The sequence below is a fragment of the Arachis hypogaea genome, chromosome 17 (genome assembly GCF_003086295.3).
Source record: "Arachis hypogaea cultivar Tifrunner chromosome 17, arahy.Tifrunner.gnm2.J5K5, whole genome shotgun sequence".
In the NCBI taxonomy this organism is placed as follows: Eukaryota; Viridiplantae; Streptophyta; class Magnoliopsida; order Fabales; family Fabaceae; genus Arachis; species Arachis hypogaea.
Genome location: NC_092052.1, coordinates 59,443,620 through 59,462,767, shown reverse-complemented (window position 1 = coordinate 59,462,767; position 19,148 = coordinate 59,443,620). Strand labels below are relative to the sequence as shown.

At 33.7% G+C, this 19,148-nt stretch overlaps 2 protein-coding genes across 7 annotated transcripts; one reads left to right on the top strand and one right to left on the bottom strand.

The window, feature by feature from the left end:
* Window positions 1-1,018: 1,018 nt before the first annotated feature.
* LOC112766833 (uncharacterized) lies at window positions 1,019-5,987 on the bottom strand. 3 transcript variants are annotated; one of them, XM_072222886.1, is made up of 12 exons: window positions 5,643-5,987; window positions 5,400-5,464; window positions 5,225-5,266; window positions 4,628-4,706; window positions 4,447-4,518; window positions 4,267-4,362; window positions 3,606-3,647; window positions 3,296-3,438; window positions 2,820-2,887; window positions 1,647-2,707; window positions 1,464-1,549; window positions 1,019-1,290 (listed from the first exon to the last, which is right to left on the bottom strand). In XM_072222886.1, the coding sequence occupies exons 1-9, from the start codon at window positions 5,742-5,744 to the stop codon at window positions 2,842-2,844; spliced, it is 687 nt and encodes a 228-aa protein (XP_072078987.1). In that variant the 5' UTR covers window positions 5,745-5,987; the 3' UTR covers window positions 1,019-1,290; window positions 1,464-1,549; window positions 1,647-2,707; window positions 2,820-2,841. The 3 variants fall into 3 exon arrangements, with proteins under 3 accessions (XP_072078987.1, XP_072078986.1, XP_072078988.1); XM_072222885.1 differs by having other exon boundaries at window positions 1,464-2,707; XM_072222887.1 differs by lacking the exon at window positions 3,296-3,438 and having other exon boundaries at window positions 1,464-2,707.
* Window positions 5,988-7,150: 1,163 nt separating this feature from the next.
* On the top strand, window positions 7,151-17,906 carry LOC112764276 (uncharacterized). Of its 4 annotated transcripts, none has more exons than XM_025809837.3 (10): window positions 7,151-7,553; window positions 7,825-8,069; window positions 8,666-8,699; window positions 8,948-9,081; window positions 11,378-11,444; window positions 11,640-11,739; window positions 14,051-14,214; window positions 15,466-15,512; window positions 15,589-15,639; window positions 17,282-17,906. In XM_025809837.3, the coding sequence occupies exons 1-10, from the start codon at window positions 7,472-7,474 to the stop codon at window positions 17,639-17,641; spliced, it is 1,284 nt and encodes a 427-aa protein (XP_025665622.1). In that variant the 5' UTR covers window positions 7,151-7,471; the 3' UTR covers window positions 17,642-17,906. The 4 variants fall into 4 exon arrangements, with proteins under 4 accessions (XP_025665622.1, XP_072078985.1, XP_025665621.1 ...); XM_072222884.1 differs by having other exon boundaries at window positions 15,775-17,906; XM_025809836.3 differs by having other exon boundaries at window positions 7,168-7,553; window positions 8,945-9,081.
* Window positions 17,907-19,148: the final 1,242 nt, after the last annotated feature.

Sequence of the window (19,148 nt, the reverse complement as noted above, 5' to 3'; positions counted from 1 at the left end):
AGGATACGAAGGTGATAGAGATCTCATCTTCTGGTTGCAATGATCGATTAGAGATAGTAAGAGTTGGTAGCGTGTTTTGGGTGGCGCCTTAAGTTTAGTATAGAAATTTTGGTTTAGTCTCTCACTTTTGGATAGATCCACCGAGAGATTAGGAGCTGTAAATACTGGCTAGGCTAGTTTTGGACACCAGCTTAGGGACTTCCTATATGGACCAGGGTCCGGAGTGTTGATTATGTATATAGTAGCAAGATGTGAAGGGTTGTACGCTAACTTATGGCATATATGACAGTATCATTATATGTACGTATGATCTATCATACATGTTATGTATATATATAATGTTGGCCCTGTGTATGTTTTACTTAATTCCTTTATATGGCTTGTATATGTTTAATTAATTGTACTCGCAAATCTTTTTATAAAGAAATTTTTTTTGAAAATTCGATAGTGTGCTAATACCATTACAGGGTTAATAATAAATAGTGAAAGTTTTAGTGAAGCAAGTTGGTGACACTCGGTTTCCATATGATCATGACGTACTGGGAATTGGCACTACTAGAAAACTAGTTATTACAGATGGATTTACAGACAGATTTAGTCTTTATTACAGACGGATTTTTGGTTACTGACGAAATTACCGACGGATTTTTTTCCTCTGTAAAAGCCCCGTCGGAAATTATTTACCGACGAATTTTTTTCCGTCAAAAAATTACCGATGGATTTTTACCAGTTACCGACGGATTTTCCCTCTGTAAATTCTCCATCCATTTCCCGAAGGCGACGAACTTTCCGACGGATTTTTCGTCTGTAATTATAGACGGATTTTCCAACAAATTTTCTGTCTGTAATTACAGACAAATTTTCTGACGGATTTTCAGTCGGTAATTGGAACCTTGGAAAATCATCCAAAACTCTGAATACAAACAGAAAATCCGTCTGTAAATCCATCAGTAAAGTAAAATAATTTTTTTTAGATTTTTCTATTGCAAAATAAATTTGTTTTCATACAAAATAAATATAAATTTAATAAATACAAATTTTATTGATGGTACAAAGAGAAAAACACACCAGTGAATACAAAGTGCTTTCTTTATAATAAGAAGCAATTATTTCCATGCAATAATACAAACTGAATACATTAGATGACAAGTAACTACTAATGGACTCATCAAGATTCAATACCCTAATTTATGGATAGTTTCATTCTTTCTTGAGCTTCTTAATGATGGTGGCAATATAATGCTTGCTCCAACTCAGACTGAATGTATATCTGATTGAGGCAGTCTATCTCTGCTTTCAATTCAGTAGAGAATTAATTAAGACCAATGAGGCAACAAAATATTTCATATGGGTAGAAATATAACTAGGAACATGTAAATTATAAAATGCAGATCATAAAATCTCAGCTCTTAACTAGAAACATGTAAATTAAAGTTCAATCAGATGTTAGTGTGGTTAATTACCTGCGATTGAATTTGTATGGGGAGAGATGTCCAGATTCATCTCTTGCAGCCCAACCAAGGCAATCTTCTGAACTGATTGTTTTCTTCTGTGTTTCACCATAAACACAATTATTTTTCAATTTTCATGAAACATCTTACACATGGATTTATAAGGCAAGTAAGAAGTAGTTAATAAGAACCAACCTGGTTAATAAGTTTTCTTTGTTCTCTTAGCGTTCACAATTTTTTGATGAGGCAAATTCATGACTAGTTTTTATATAGCATAGGATTAAGAAGCTGAATAGTACGAAAGCAGATACCTCATGATGATAAAAGCATGTGATAAAAGTCTACGCCCACGTTCATGTTATATTAATTTATTTCTCATTTGTTAAGACCAAACTGTGTATTGGAGTATCACTTAACATGTTACACAGTGAGATGGGCAGCAAACTTGAACGCATGCTGCCATCGTTGGTGGCTCGTTCTCTTCTGACTTGCTCCATTCGCACCATTAATGAAGACGGTGACACTAAAAGAGTTTATGTAGTTTCATATTATTACAAAAGAGAATCAAACATGATGGGAAGAGGGAAAAAACTGCAAGGGCAAGTTAAAAACACCATCAATATCACCTTGTCTAGAAAATCAATCGAATCTGAGCCATCAACCAAACAAGAAAATCGCAGCAGCAATAGCAGAAATTCAAGAAAGAAAAGAGGAAGAAGAAGAAATTAAGCACAAAGTAGAAATTGTACAACATAGCAGGGAAGAATTAGAAGAAGAAGAAGAAGAATCAAATTCCAGATCTCAATCACAACCACCACAGCACCAAGAAGGATCAATAGAAATTACAGATTATTACCGAGAAGAAGCATTACCAGAGAAGAAGCCATTAACTGAATTAAATTTCTATTATAGACAACATTCATCAAGCTCATATTAACAATGTTCAGCAATGTTCAGCAATCCAGATTAACAATCTAAACATTTCTCAGCTATTCAGAATCAAAACCTAATCTAATCCTATTTTAACAACCTAAAAATTCACTAATCAAAAAACAAATCTAACTAAAATAATTACTAAAATCAAACTAACTAAATAAAATTAATTGAACTCAACAAAAATTAAAAGAATTTTGAAACCAAAACCTGGAAGCAAAGACAACCAAAACCTGGAAAGAAGGATGCCTAGGTCTCTACGGTTCGAACAGGAGGAAAGAGAGATGTGGTTCTAGACAACATTGTATGTGCTGATTGTTAATCTGTAATATAAAATGCAGCCATCAAAGTGAGCTTCCTAAACCTTAGTCTTCAAACTATTTCCCGTTATACAGGAAAATAAAATTAATTCAAAAAAAAAAGATGCTAAATTACCTTCAACCTTGGAATGTAATATCTATGTCTGCGAGATTTTGCAGCAGCTCCACCAACGATTCTTCAGACTGAAAGATAATTTTGGTGTTGAGGGAGAAAACAAAATAAAATAAGAATGAAAACTACTATGACTCCGTTCAAATTAACATCAAATTCAAGGTTTCTCATCATATGCGCATGATAGTTTGAAAGTGACCTATTGAAAGAAACTAAGAAAGCAACATTAGATGAAGCTAAAATGTCAGTTACTATTGATAGAAATCCCTATATATATATATATATATATATATATATATATATATATATATATATATTGCTTTTATAAAGTAATTGACACCAGTAGTATAATACTTGACCCAAGTTTCAGTCCAAGAAAAAACCATTAATTAATACTTGAGTGTTAATACCTTAATCAGGTCATTAATTAATTATTTCTATGAACACATCACTAAAATTAAATTGAAAATTTCATTTACCCTATTTGCAAGAAAGGCTCAGGTTGGCAATCCATAGGGTTATTGGTTTGAGAAGGCTGAAAGGTAAAGTTGCTGTTTGCAGCAACTGAAGTTGAACTCCACAAGCTTTTCATAGGTTTTAGATTGAACCCTTCTGCCTCAAGCTAAAAATTGAAGTTTAATTTTTCAAGAAAATAAATTAATTTAAAAATGTGTTCATTAATTAAATTAATTAAACAAATATGACAACAGGCATGTATCCTCCGTAGCTAGAATTGTTACAATAATAATTCCTATGCTGAAATGTTTGGTGTATGTTATATTTCAAAACCTTGAGCCTAAGTTGCTTATTCATATCTCCAAGATGGTGCTCCTGCAAGATCAATAAAAAATACAAAAATTGAGAATAATAGCATGCAAGTTCAAGTGAACTCCTTATACACTTTTGCAAATATTCCTATATGAAAATGCACTTTTACTAAAATTCCAACCAAAAGAACCTTTACAAAATCTCAATCAAAAGAAGAGGTTGAACATATTAGTTGGATGCACATGGGGACCATCACTCTTTCAACAAGACAACAACAATCTAAGGCAAGAGAGTAATATTCTTCATCTTCCTCAAAATATACATATATCTCCATTTTCCTTAGAAAAATAATGCCAAAATTTAAGTTTGATATATGGTCATTTAATTTTATGGTTTAGGATATAGAAAAATATCTCATAAGTTCAGCCAAATTATATTTATATTTACGGTTCAAGACAACATGATTTTTCCACCTAAACTTCATGCTAAAAAGCAGAACCTCTACAAAATTCTAGTATCTAAATTCTAAATAGCAGTAAGCAAAAATGAGTCACAAACAATGAGCATTTAACTAAACTTTCGGAACACATAAAATCCATCCCCACCTCCCAGGCATATCTCATACCTGATAACCATAACAATTCATAATTTACATTGATGTTTGTCATGAAGGCATGATCACCATGAAACTGTCACCAAATTCTTTGATCAGAAAGCTCTTTTCTCGATATTTATTCATGGAAGCTATATCCAACCTTCTCTGAATTGCAGTAGCAGCCTATAGTGACAAAATTACAAATAAACAAGCAGAATCATTAAAACCAACCAAAGAGCCTCAAATAGTTTAATTTGGGATTCTCACCTCAAAGTTACCAAGCTTGTATTGGTATGCCATTTCCTCCCTCAGTTGAGCTTGCTCTTTCATTGTCTGTGCCTGTAAATGACAGCCTAGAAGTGTGAGAAGAAAAGGACCTTGACATCAACAAAATAATCTAAGAATAGGAGCCACATCAACATAAAAAAGCAATCTGGTAAAAACTAACCATTCCACTTTGCATAGACTGCTTCAAAGCAATCACTTGCTCTTCCTTATGCTTTTCACGTGCTTGCAACAATTCTTGCCTGCAGTGGCAATGAAAAAATGATCATGATATAATGAAAATAAAGGAATTTAATGTTAAATCATACAAACTACTATATGCCTTGATGGTGTAGATGTTCTGATTTTGTGCAAATGAAAAATAGTTGACAAAGTAAAATAAACATATTGAGAAAATCCTATGCATAAAAAATTTAAAACAATGAGAGTAAAATTTTCTGCTTCATGAATCAAATAAAACCAGGTGCAGTGTAAGTTCAAAGGAAAAGCTTAGACAAATGGAATCAATTTACAATGTCAATACATATTGAACCAGTTGTCAATCCCAACAAGTATACAGAAAAATTCATTCAAGGTTTTAAATCCAAGTCAACATTGCACAACGAGGAGTTTAAGAAGATGACAATGTAAATGAAGGACAAAAACATCCCCAAATTGACAATTAGCAGACTCATGAGCAAAGATTACTTCTTATCTACAAAAGTATGCAGAGGCTTGTTCAAATTTAAATGAGTTAAAGTATAACTCTGCATGAGCTTACTTTTTGGAAGGGAAGGTAGCTGTGTTGTGATCCTCCATGAATCTGCACCAGAATCAGAAAAGTTGTCTTACATTAAATTAACAAAGAACCTAATGTAAACACTTGAATCAAACAATTATATAAAACAAAGCAAGTTTATGTGTTTTTTCCACTTAACCTAATGTAAAAACTTAACTGATTACACAATGATCCATCACAACAGGGAATTGTTTCATAGAAGCTGCAATTCCTCCTCCTTAACTAAAATAACAAAAGATATGTGATTGATTTATATCTAAACCCTAAACCTATTGCAAGTTCTTACTTGATTTTGACCTAAACATCAAGACTGAAATCACGACCAATAGATAACAAGAAATCACAAGTTGATATCAATTCTGAATGAAGAAAATGGAATCGAGAAAAAGAAAAGGCTTACAGCGACGATGTCAGGGTCACACCAGGGAAGCTGGTCTTTGCCGGAGAAGAAGTTACTAACGGAGTCCACTATCATTCTGAGCTGAGCTTCAAGCTTCGCCATTCAACAATAACCACCGAGTTTCCACCGAGTTGAGCTGAGTTTCACGAATCGCTGCAGACACGACGAGAGCGGCGGTGGAGGGAGCCCGTGCGACACAAGGATGATAGAGAGAGATCCTGCAACGCAAAAGGCGGCGAGAGCGGCGGAAGAAGCTGGTGCGACGGAGAGAAGAAGCAACTCAGTGACGGAGAGAGGAACAAGCTCATTGGATTCGTGTGGAGTGTGAATGGAGTGTGAATGGGTGGTGATAAAATTAGGGTTATCTCCATATTTCCGACGGAAAATTTAAATTACAGACGGAAAATCCGTCTGTAAAAATTTAATAAAATGCAACGTTTTGTCTATTTAATTACAGACGAATTTTCCGTCTGTAATCATTTCCCACGAAAAAAATTAATTTTACCGACAGAATTATCGATGGATTCTATTTTCCGTCTGTAATTTATGCTAATTCATTTTTTTGTTTTCCGACAAAAAATCCCTCTGAAATTCCGTCTGTATTTTCGTGGGATAAAATCCGTCGAAAATATCCATCTGTAATAACTAGTTTTCTAGTAGTGTGGATCGTTACATACTTCACCTCTTTTCATAATCAATTAATCAAAGAATGGGTGTTTATTAAGTTAAGAAAAATTGAATTACCAAGGAATTGCAGTTTGATTACTAATGATTTGCCATAGATACATCTTGCATAATTAAAGTAGAGCGTGAAAAGCATTCTTTCTAAAGTTTAACATCTTTGAAACCTTGACTCTTTTCATAATATTACTTTGTCAAACACTTATTGCTTGCTTTCACTTAATTTATTATTTTATGTTAAAGACTTCTAAAACTCTAAATTTTGATTGTCTAACTAGATTAATCACTATATCACGGTTGCATAGTCCGTTAATTCTTGTGGAAACGTAACCCTAGTGGTAGTACTTGGTACAACTCGGTACACTTGCCGATAATAGTTTGCAAAAATACGCATCAAACCTCAAAGTCGGCTACCTCGGTGATGCGCCATGTCGCGTTCAAGCGGTTGATGTCCGGATCATGTATATCTGTGTGCGTCATACTTGCCGAGTAAATCAATAATATACTTAGAATAGGGTAGAAGTTGGAGAAAATATGAATAAATGAGTGAAAAATATATCCAAATGGCACTATAAACAAAGTGTATGGCCTGTGCTGTGTTTAGTCTTATCTTGTTTACAGTCTAAATGAAAGAATACGATACATATCTCATTTACAGTAACAGTTTTCTTTCATTTACACTGTAAACGAAATAAGAGATACGATGTATTTTAATAACAAACTATAAAATATATATTTTAGTAAATTAAACATTTATTTTATTTATTTAAAAAAAAATCCGAGGATTTCCTTTAACATTAGCGGCAGAAATCCCAATAAGAACAACTACCCGCTCCAATAGACTACAGAAGAGGGACTTATGCTTAAAAATCCATATTTGCATATCAGCCTTAAAATTGTCAGATAATTCTTTCACGCACCTTGGTCTTTAAGCACCACAAAATACTTTCACAGAATTCTCCCTCTTTAAAATTACAAATCAGGATCCAAGTTCAAAGAAGAAAGCTACTCTCGGCGAAGTGGGGAGAAGTATCTCAGTAACATCCCCAATTTGCTATATTCGAATGTTCGTCATCTTCTAGCTTGGTTTCGCTTTCACGACATCGTCAATTCTTTCGTTCTTTCTTTCTTTCTCAGATTAGATAGATATGTCTCACAACAATCACATAACCACCGATTCCCCGCTCTCTCGTCGCATAGTTCGTTCCTTCCTGCAATTCCTCAACTCTGGTATTTACCTTTTTTAGTTTCGCTGCTGATTTCCCCTCCCCCCATCCCTCTCTCTGTCTCTCTCTGCAATCCAAAAATCTAATTTTTGCCAAATTCTTACTCATTTTTTTCCGGTTTGTATTAGTTAGGTTGAAGTTGTCTATTGTAAAAAGGTTGTCAAAGTAGTTGTTTAATTTCATTTAATTTGCCCACTTTTGTTTTTTGTTTTTTTTTTTGTAATTATTTTATTTGAACACGCCTTAATCTGAGCAATTTCCTTTATGCGAAATAGTTGAACCAGGGCCTGGGGTTGATGCCGAAGGGATTGAGGTTGCTAGGGAGTGTTTGGCAGAGGCCTTTAAGCTAAACTGTGCTGGTGTAGATGGTGATCCGCAATCTGATTCCTTGATTGACATGTTCAAGAGCCTTGAAGCAAGAAAGCAGCGTGAAACTATCAAGTCAGACCCTAGTCCTATGGATGCTTCTAGTTCATTCTCTGACCATAATCCATCATCCTTTGCTCAAAATCATATGAAGGCATTGACTTCTCACTCTCCCTTTTCGTGTTCTTTCACTTTGTTATGCCATTTCAGTGATGTGACATCTTAAATTTTAGAGATGTCATTTACTCTTAGACATCAATTGATGGTTAGATAGAAGTAAAGAGAAAATTTTTGTGCTAAGGAAGAATGTATGCTACATTATGATGTTTTTGGTAGGTTTCTTTGGCACATATCCCTTGACCAGGGATATGACTTTGTTTTTGGGTTCCTCTGATTGATATGCTGAGTGTGGAGAACTTTCTTACATTGCTTGTTTTCTTTTTTCTTTTTCTGTTTCCATTTGTTTTTTTTTTAAATATTTTGTTGTTTTGTTTAGGCAGAATTTATTATCCTTCACAATTTCTATTTCTTCTTCTGTTTATGGTCTTGTACTTTTGTATCCATCTTAGTTTGCTGAAGGAGTTCTTAGTTTGTATCCATCTTCTATTATGGTGATGTCTAATGATATATCTATGTAGGTTTCATTGTTCTTGGTCTAGCAGTTTATTAGACTTTCAATTGACTTTACATTGTTTCCTACTTAAATTTGTTGTGGTTTTGATTCCATTTCATAATATATAACTTGATTAGGATCAAGATTGGACACAGGGCACTGACATTTTTGGTAGGTAAATCTGTCCCCTTAAATTTATTTTAAACTTTAGTGATTATGACCTCGTCCACATGAAATGAATGTGTTTTACCAGAATGCGGCATATATTATAGATTGGTTTATATCCAAATCATATTAGAATTCTACTATATAATTTTTCTTAAATATTTGGATACAGTGATTGAGATCCTAGTCTGTAAATTTGAATACTTTGATATGTGTTAAATGTTTCATTGTTATTTTGTAATGTTTGATAGCAGCATCCAAAGATGAACTCTGTGGAAAATTTTTTGCATCTCTGGAGAAAAATCACTATTTTAGGGTGAATCACGATGGAACTGATGACCCAATGCAACTAGAGAAAGCATCTTGTTTATTTGATAATGCTTTTAAGGTATGACATCCTTATTGATACATAAAGTAACTTTATTATAATATCAACATTCCCTCTCAAGCTAGAGTATATACAGTGTGTTCTGTTTTCTCATGGAATACTTGATTTGAGGCAATGTGAAGCATAGTTATTAGAACTAGACCGAATTGGCTGGTACGACTGGAAAATTGGTGATTCAATTTAGTGACCAACCTGGTTAAGGTGTCAAACTGAAGAAGTAATTAGACCAAACCCGTTGAAAACTAGCCAGTTTATCCCAAACTGCTTTAGGAACATGGTAGGATGCTTGTTGACATCCATGGGTGGACTAGCAGGTGGTGGATCTTGGAAGGCAAATTTTGGAAATAAATCTAAAATTTGGACTGAGAGTCGAACCTAGGACTAAGCGCTGGTCATTCACCCCTAAGTTACTCTTGCTTTTGAGCTTTCTTTCCTCATTAATAATATTAATTCTATTTTATCAATTAGTTTATAACAAAAGTTTCAATTAATTCCACATCTTATCACAAAAACAACAATCCCACTAAGTAGGGTCCGCTACATGGATTAACCGACATCATTGTGTCCTATCATGTTTACAAACACTTGGACTTTAATTTATTTTCTTATATGAGTCACTCTAAGTAATTTTCATAAGACAGGAAGACCCAAGAGCAATAGATAGTGGAAATAATGTTTTTTTTTTTTGCTAGACCTCTAACAAATTTATTCTTACACATTGAAAGAGATTTTCCTACTAGATCTTCAAAGAACACGTCTTTGACAATCTTGATCAAAAGGATAAATTAAAGGAACTAAACTAAGGGTTACCTTAGATTAGATCCTTCAATTTCTTCATGCACCAACAACAATAGCAAAGCCTTATCCCACCAGGTCTAGTCGATTACGTGGATCAAATGACAGTATTGCATCTTATCCTAAATCATGTTTATGGTCATTTACACATAGATATCTTTTGTCTGCCTTGTGTATGATCATTTTAGGTCTTCCTCTACCTTTCACTATTTTTCTATCTTTTATCTGGTCCATCCTCCTGATCGGATATTCTGCTGATTTTTCGCTCACATGTCCAAACCACATGAGACAAGATTCTATCATCTTTCAGCAGTAGGCGCTATTGCAAAGTTTCTCTTATATTTTTGTTCTTTATTCTGTCCATATGTATTTAGCCGCTCATGTATCTAAGCTTGTTCATTTTTGCCACATTAAGCTTATGCTCATGTTTACCCTTTGTCACCTAACACTCAGTTCATATAACATAATTGATCTAATGACATTGCAATAAAATTTGTCCTTAAGTTTTAAAGGTATTTTTTTCACACATAATACCATACGCATTCCGCCACTTTGACTAGCCCACTTAAAATTTCTTCATGCAACAAGCAAAGCAAATCAATCATCTCACTTGGATATTTAGAAAAACATGTTTCATATGAAACTTGGAATTTCATTAATAAAATGCTTCATAAAATGTCTTACTAAATAGCTTAAATAGTCTCCTAACTAACCAACCTAAGCAAATACAGGAATAAAGAAGGAAAAAACCCCTGAAACTCTGTTGTTCTCTAGTTTTCTTGAATATCTTTGGCCCATCTGCCCAGGAGAGGGCATATAAATGGTCCCATTGAAAGAAAAGTGATGTTGATAAAATAATAGTACTGGGAAGTGAACAAATTATAATATGCCACGTAGTAGTTAATCACACTGCTCAGTTCTAAGTTTATTTCATAATCAAAATTTTCTTCTACCTTTCTTCAAATTCTGGCTAATCCTACCATCCTATTTTTGGGGACATCTCGGATGAGACGAGATTTGGCTGACTACTATGATATTCCATATGTTCATCAACAGCATTATCAGTATGTTAAATGATATGCATTCTACCTGTATGAGAGATAGCTTTACTGTGAAAGGTTTTGAAACTGCTACATGCAACTCAATTCCGATCAGTATTGTCACGTGCTGTCTCCATCTGGTTCTTTGGGGTTCTTTATTCTATCAGACAATCCTTTTGGTTAGATGCTTGAAATTAACAATTTCATAAACATATTCATGCCTTTCTCAATTGATCCTTCAGTCAGTTGTTATCTTAAATCTATGTATATACATACATTTCTATTAGTACTAGTTATTTTATGCAATCCTTTTATTTTCTTTCGTTTCTATCTATATTGTTGTACAACAACTTCCAAGCCTCATCTTATTTGGTGACGTTTATTACATAGATCAACCAATGCCATTGGCTATGGGTTCTATCAGAAGCTAATTCTGATGAAGTTATTCTGCTGCTATATAGGAGATGGAAAAATCTGGGTCCCCAGTATTAAATCTGAAGAATTTGGCTGAATCACTGAAATCACTAGGTATGATAAGTTTTTAAATCTGTTGATTAATTCATAATTGTGTAAATTTCAATTCATGATTTTGTTGGAATGTGAATTAGAAGGATTTTTAAGCTGAGCATTAGGAGGATTTTCTGATAATGCAAGCATGCACACACGGTGACATGCATTATGTGTATCTCTTGCTAATAATACCCGAAATTTGGTTTCACTCAGGTAACAAGGCAATGCAATCCAAGCAATACCATGATGCAATTGAGTTGTATAATTGTGCAATTGCAGTGCATGAAAAAAGTGCTGTTTATTACTGCAACAGGTATTTGCTCTGGTTTATATGTTTTCAAATATACTACTAATTATATTTGGTTATTCTCTATATGATTACATGGGTAGCTTTTATATGGAATGTTAACTTACTGATCTTCTCAGGAAGTTGCAATTTCTGCTCATTTTCACTAGATGTAATATGCTTTTGTGAGATATTAGTCTAGGGCAGGAGGACACTCTTGTTATGTGAGAAGTGAGAATGCTAATCATGGATTTTGTATTGAATGAGTAGTTAAGTTTGTAACTAAAAGGGATAAGTATAGTTTTGGTCCCTAAAGTTTGGGGTCAATATCTAAATCGTTTTTAACCTTATTTTTGGTTCGAAATGGTCCTTAGTGTTACATTTATTATTAAAATTCTCCTTTTGATTTTTCGGACAAAAATGCCATTGTGTTTATTATTGGTAGTTATGAAAATTAAAACAAATTAATAGATAAATAAAGAAATAAATAAACATAATAATCATACACAACTTCACTTCAGTTTCTGGGAGGAAACGATGAGATGACGATTGTTCCTCCGCCGCAGTCGATGGAGGGGCTCCATGAAGCTAACAAGTGACTGCGCCCTCTAACAAACCCTTCATTCGCAAATTCCCATTTATCTGGACCAATCTTTCTAAAACCCTACATGACCAAATAGATAAGACAAATTTGAAGTCTCAATGATTGTTCACAAATCGCAAAAGCAGGTAAGGGAATTCCAGAAACCACGAGACCAATGGATTTAAATATTCAATCATATATAGTGGCAGGTAAATAATCAGTAAAACCTTTTTATAGTAATTAATAATTATAACTGGTTTCTAAATTGGGTTAGAAAGGAACACAATCTTTAAATTGGGTTAGAAAGAAATACAAAATCTTTATATTGGGAAGTTATTATGCTTGAAGTATCTTGGAAGAAGGCCTCTAGAGAAGGTGTGCGGATCCCAAACCAAGAAGCTTGCGCCGTTTCAGATTGTCCATCGCGTCAAACGTCTTCGTGAGGAATGGTGGTGCTCTTGCTTTGTGGAGCCCCTCCATTGGATGCGGCGGAGGAACTATCGTCATCTTGTTGTTTCCTCCCAGAAATTGAAGTGAATCTATATATAATTATTATGTTTATTTAATTCTTAATTTATCTTTTAATTTATTTTAATTTTCATAACTACCAATAACAAACACAAGGGGATTTTTGTCCAAAAAAGTCGAAAAGGACGATTTTAATTCTAAATGTAACGTTGAGGAGCATTTCGAACCAAAAAAAAGTTAGGGGCAATTTGGGTTTTGGCTCCAAACTTTAGGAACCAAAACAGTACTTATTTCGAACTAAAATTTTAAAAAATTCTTTTGCTACTTATACCCACTCTCAATATTGTCACCAAATTTGTCCATTCGTCACTGATATTCTTCCCTTCCCTGTCGACTGTTGCTTCCTTGACACCTTGAAATGAAATTGAGATAAACAGAATGAACAGGTTCTGTAGGCAGTACTATTTTCTTTCAAAAGAATGAAACATCCCTGAATTCTTATGTAAAATTGAGCAACAAATATATGTGGAATTACATCGCAATCAATTATCTGTCAGGGGGTGTGTTTCAACAAAAAAAAAATGGAAATGATTTGATTTGATTTGATTTGATTTGATTTGCTTTTTTGAAATCAAATAATGTGTGTGAACTGCTGCTGACCACTGCCAACCACCAACGGACCTCCGCCTGATAGCTGCCTGCCACCTCCCATTCGAAACACATCTTTATTTACACTAATATTTAGAGGGCAAAACAGTTTTTTTTTTTAAATCTTTTAGATCCAAAATCCATGTAAATCCTGTTAAAAGTGAAAGGACTTCAAATACAAAGTGATAGAAAATCTGTTGGATTTCAAAATAAATTCAATTCTCATTTTTCTTAAAATCTAAACAAGTTAATTGATTTGCAAATAAAATCAATTGCATTTCTTTGGGATTTCTAACATGCCCTTAAGCACTTTTCTCTCAGGATTTAAACTCGTGGAATTGTGTGACGGCTTTATATAACAAATAGTTTATCGATTATGGAATCTTATCCATTATTTCATCCCACAGCTCCAAAGGAATACTGAATCATGACCTTGAGAACGTTTACAAGGATGATGGTTTAATCTCTTCTGATCTATCGTGACCCAAATTGAAATTTGTAGTCATAAGAGTCCCTTCCTTTCTCTTTTCTCTTGAAGTAATGTATTGTGATATATGCCATGGTTCAACCTTCTCTGATCATTAGGCACCATTTTAAGCAATGAACCTGTACTCTGTTCATTGTTTTGACACATATCAGGGCAGCAGCTTACACTCAGCTTAAAAAATATGATGAAGCAATCCAAGATTGTCTTAGATCTATTGAGATTGATCCAAACTACAGCAAGGCTTACAGTCGTTTGGGGTTAGTATACTATGCTCAAGGAAACTACAGCTTTGCTATTGATAAAGGGTTCAGAAAAGGTTGGTAGTGTATTCTTCTACTGTTATGTAAGCTTATAATTTGTTTTAGAATTGACAGGGACTTGCCCTGTGAATGTTGACCTTTTTGTTGCTTTTTCATACAAACCATCGTGACATATTTGAGATGCATCATATATTTCACATTTACACATTGTTTGAACACCACACAATGCTATTTCTCTGATTTTTATAATGTGTTCTGTGTGAGGTAAATTCAGAATCCATTTCACATATGCAAAGTGGCTGAATTTTTTTGAAATACTTTGTCAGGCGAGTGTCAGGTGAGCAGGTCTGTTGGTTTTGGGAGTAGGAAGGTGTAAGAAACCACAAACACAGGGACTAGAGGAAGTAGTATGATTGTACTATTCACACTGATGAGTCTGGATCTCAGCTCACAGTTGAAGAGAAGATAGAAGAAAATACGCAACAAGCAAAGTGAAACAGGGCGCTATTGCAGCCCCACTCACCCAGGCCAACTCCCAATTTTTAGCCTCCCTCTCTTTCCTCACTCTCTACGCTTTATATCTCTCTTTCACGTAGCTAGAAATACACCACCACTTTGCGCACAACCCACATGCCAGCATGACATTCTATTTGTTCTCAATTTCTGCACAATTAGTTAGGAATTGAGGATTCACTCAATTTTCCCACTCCCTGATTCTGCTTAATTCCAAAACTATCCTTGAACCTTTTGTGCCTATATACTTGCAGCCCTTTGGGGTATCTATCCTTAAAGCTAGTAGAAGGATTGCAAAACCTTTCCGGGAATGTGCAGTATATGCTACTGTTGTATTTAGTTTGACCCCATGCATCTTCGATGTTAAAATTTAGTCAAGAGTTTTGGAAGCTAGGCTCTATTGATAGGTTTTTTACTTTTGCATTTTGCTCTTGTAAGGAGTCTCTTTGATTCTCCCATGTTCTTGTAAAATTCTTCTGTCTTAATGATATTCTTGTTTTTTTAAAAATAGATTACTAAATTTCTCTCACAAAATCTCAAAGGGAGTTTTTCTCAAAGTTCTTGATGGATGAGCTACCATTTGCTGTTTGGATTTCCTAAACTTCCAGGAACATGATGTAAAAATTCCAGTCAAATTGACTTATCTTTCCAAAATACACGCTACATTAAACTTATCATGTTTATTTTGATGATAACTATTGGATCCAAGATGCTTGGGATTCAAGAATTTTAAATCTATTGAATAAGTGAGAAACTTGAGGTTTTATCCTTACCATGATATCTTACTTCTGCAGCCTTGCTATTGGATCCAAATAACGAAGCTGTTAAAGAAAATATACGGGTTTGACCTGTTGTTCCTTTCTGTTTTGCTTTGCTTGTTACTTCTTCTGTTTGTCATAACCATTTTGTATCTATAGGTGGCTGAGCATAAATTGCGAGAAGAGCAACACCATGCAAATCATAATCAGGTATTGTTATCATCATTATTTCATTTTTAAAAATAAAGGAAATATTTATATTTTAGTTACTTGAAAGAAGATATAGTAGAGACTGAATATTATTCATTGATGACATTGATTTTTTATAGAATATTTTCATGACAGCTTAGTGTTATGCATTTATGCTCTCAGACTACTATGCTTTTGTCCATTGTAATTCACAACCTACTGGTGCCACTGTTGGAAATTCGGCCTCTACATACTACACTTCACAAGTAAATTTGTTAGGTTTCTCACTCCTTCATGTTACTAGACATCCTCCCAAGAACATGAATATGATGATTGAATCTCCTTTCAATAACAAAAACCTTGTTGAGATGATGTTACATATTTTATCTGCAGCTTGCATGTGTGTCTTCCTTGCTTGGCATGCATAAATTTGCTAACACTAACTGCATATGCTTAATTTTATGTAGCATGTGCCAAATGTAATAACATCCCCACTCAACTCTCGAATAGACCGTTATCAACATTCAACCATAGGAGACTCCTAATAATTTCTTATTTTGTGATTCTGTTGGTTAGATACACCAGCGGGTTTGCATTTGAGCTTTACTGTTTGTTTGGGAGTTTCTTTAAGAAATAAAGATACCTTTCTTGAGATGGGCAATTGAATCCGTTGGAAGTACCTTAATTTCCAAATATCTTGTATTTTGAATCCAGATGCTAACTTATCCTTCAGAATATACTACTTGTTTGAGTGGATAAAAAAAAAAAAAATTTGACAAAAGGATTTCATTCAATCAGAGAAGAATAGTAAAAGACAGAGGATAATAGTTATTCTTTACGAGAGCAAAAAACAACCAAAATGAAAGTTATCTATGAAGCATAGGTTGCCAATCTCTCAACATGTCTAAGAAGAAAAGTCTTCTATGAAGATCATGGGTTTACACCAAATAGATTCCAGACATCTAGTGATCTAGTCTTGTCCTGTAAAACTAGCTTGTCAGAAAATTTGTCATAGGTGCATACAATTGCCTGATCGCAATGTCATCCACATATCCAGACAGAATCGAGAGTTTACCTCCTTGAGTGTGTTTGGAAAGGATGGTATGATCATCTTGCTTTTTCATACTCCTTTGATACCGTCGTATTTATGAACCTTCAAAAGTAAGATGTGGAGCAATCGCTTCAACGTGCTTTTCTTAAATACATTGGTTTTATTCATCGATTGAATCAGAGTTTAGAGGGATCTCCACGTAGACATCCTACTCCAAGTCTCTGGAGAAAACATGTTTCATGTTAAACTTTTGCTATTCCCACACAAAGGGAGCATCAAGAATTAGTAAAATTTTAGCAATGTTTCAATTTACACCAGTGATGGTGTGTTTAACTTGCATATGGTTTTTTTGAATGCCGTGGTTAATTGTTAGTTATTTCCATAATATCCAATGTGTAGCATTTTCCTGCACTTCAAGCATTAGTAACTTAAAATATTTTTGCCGAATTGGTAATATGTGTTCATGATACATTTGTCATTAGCATTGTAATGGTTGTTGCTCAAACAAGATGCTGTAATCTCTCTCTATAGTAGCAGTTATAGCATTCTGATGGTAGTTTCTTAAACATGATACCTGAAAGGCTGAAACTAATCACTTTTTATGCTCTAAAGAGTTCAAGATCATCTTGGGAATTCCCGAACCAATCGACAAGAGGATCAAGAAGCCATGGAGTGCCACCTTTTCCATCAGTGCCATTTAACCCAAATGATATAGCAAGCATGTTCAGAGACATGGCTGCAAATGTCACAGGTTCGCACCATGGGTCGCAGTCTCAGGAACGGCCAGTGGATGCCAATGCCACAAGTGCTAACGAACCGGAAATAAGAATTGGTGGCAATATTAATTTGAACTTTGATGAAATGTCTGATGATGTAACAGGAGCCTTTAGATCTATGATGGAGATGTTCTCTGGGAGCTCGTCTCAAGGGCAACGACAAGATCATATGAATGGAAGAGCAGCTCCAAACTAAGGCTATGTGTATGTTTGGTTTAGCGTTCATGCACAATCAAAAGTCTTGAACGTTGGACCAAACTTGTTTGGATGAATTTTTTAACAAAATTTTTACCCTCAAACGTACATTTACTTGAAGCAACATTTTGTAGTTTTTGTTTTCAATTCCTACGGTTGAGAATTGATTGCAAAATTTATTCTCTCAACTATCCTTCTTCACTTTCTTCTTGTTATACATACACGGTCATCTTCGTTTTATTTTTCAATTATCCTTCTTCACTTCATCTTTTCTCCATGCAAGGTCATCTTCATTTTATTTCTCTTTCTTTTTCATCTTCTATCTTTATTTTATTTTATACATCTTTTTGTTATTTTTATTTAATTTTATAAATTTTTTTGTCCTTTATTATTATAGTTTATAATTATTAGACATTATCAATTATGTATATATATATTTAATATTATATATAATTTATTATAATATGCATATAATATTTAAGATAATATTTTAATAATAATATATTATAATTTAAAATTCTGTAATATAAAAATTGTTGAAATAATAATATTAAAAGTTTAATCTATTTTTTACTCTTTTGGTTATTTTACATCTAAACGTAATTTTGGTCATCATTATCTGAAAAATATTTTTTAATTGTAATTACTTTTGAATCAAAGTATTCAAATATAAATTATGTTGAAATAAACTCAATTTTAATAAAAAAATAATTCTAGTATAATCAAATTAAATTTAACTCTATAGTTTATAAAAGTTAAACCAAACACACACTATATGTTATGAAAGGCTTCAAAGGCACAATTGTACGAAAAAATAATTTCAAAGTTTTTCAAGTTTACAAAATATTGAGGCATTACCGTTTTTGGGGCAGTATATTAGTTGTACTTTTAGAGGTAAACAAATGCACTCGATTAGAACTATCAATTTTACTTAAAATCATTTTTCTGTTTTTATTGTTGGTTGGTTGGTTCTATTGTGTATGGTTTTATGTTTAAAGCAACTAGATCTAGATGAACTCATTGCGCAAGACTAAAATAGATATGTATTCACTTAACTTTATCTTTCTCTGTCGCTTTTGCTATATTCATTTTGTTAAACAACCAACCTCATCCAATTGCACGTTCTAATCAATGAAGGGTAGAGGCCTACGCGAGAATTCACCCTTCGAAAAGAACTTGCCAGATATAAATTTTTACAGAGCAAATGAATGACGTGTCAATAACATGGCATCTATTGCCTACTGTTGCTCATGCACCACATCACAATAATCTCAATCTCAATATATCATCTTCAAACTCCATTCATGTATTTTTTTTTTTTTTTCAGTTGCTGTGAGCTCAACCGCAATTCTTCTAGTTTTCACAATACGTTACACCCAAAAAAATACCAATTATATTTTTAGTTAAGTTTTCTTACTCAGTTTACGAATTGTTTTCTTCCTATATTCTCCAAAACATCTGAATAAACAGGCCACGCAAGATTCCAAGTCTTGCACGGGCAACCCAAC

Excerpts from the sequence above, each read along its gene's own strand:
- LOC112766833 (XM_072222885.1), bottom strand. The coding sequence starts at position 5,744 with ATGGCGAAGCTTGAAGCTCAGCTCAGAATGATAGTGGACTCCGTTAGT. Across the intron at positions 4,363-4,446 it reads ACAAGCTTGGTAACTTTGAG|GCTGCTACTGCAATTCAGAG; the intron begins GTGAGAATCCCA and ends TTGTCACTATAG. Across the intron at positions 2,888-3,295 it reads GAGCCTTTCTTGCAAATAGG|TCTGAAGAATCGTTGGTGGA; the intron begins GTAAATGAAATT and ends ATTATCTTTCAG.
- LOC112764276 (XM_025809836.3), top strand. The coding sequence starts at position 7,472 with ATGTCTCACAACAATCACATAACCACCGATTCCCCGCTCTCTCGTCGC. Across the intron at positions 7,554-7,824 it reads CCTGCAATTCCTCAACTCTG|TTGAACCAGGGCCTGGGGTT; the intron begins GTATTTACCTTT and ends TATGCGAAATAG. Across the intron at positions 15,513-15,588 it reads CTGTTAAAGAAAATATACGG|GTGGCTGAGCATAAATTGCG; the intron begins GTTTGACCTGTT and ends TTGTATCTATAG.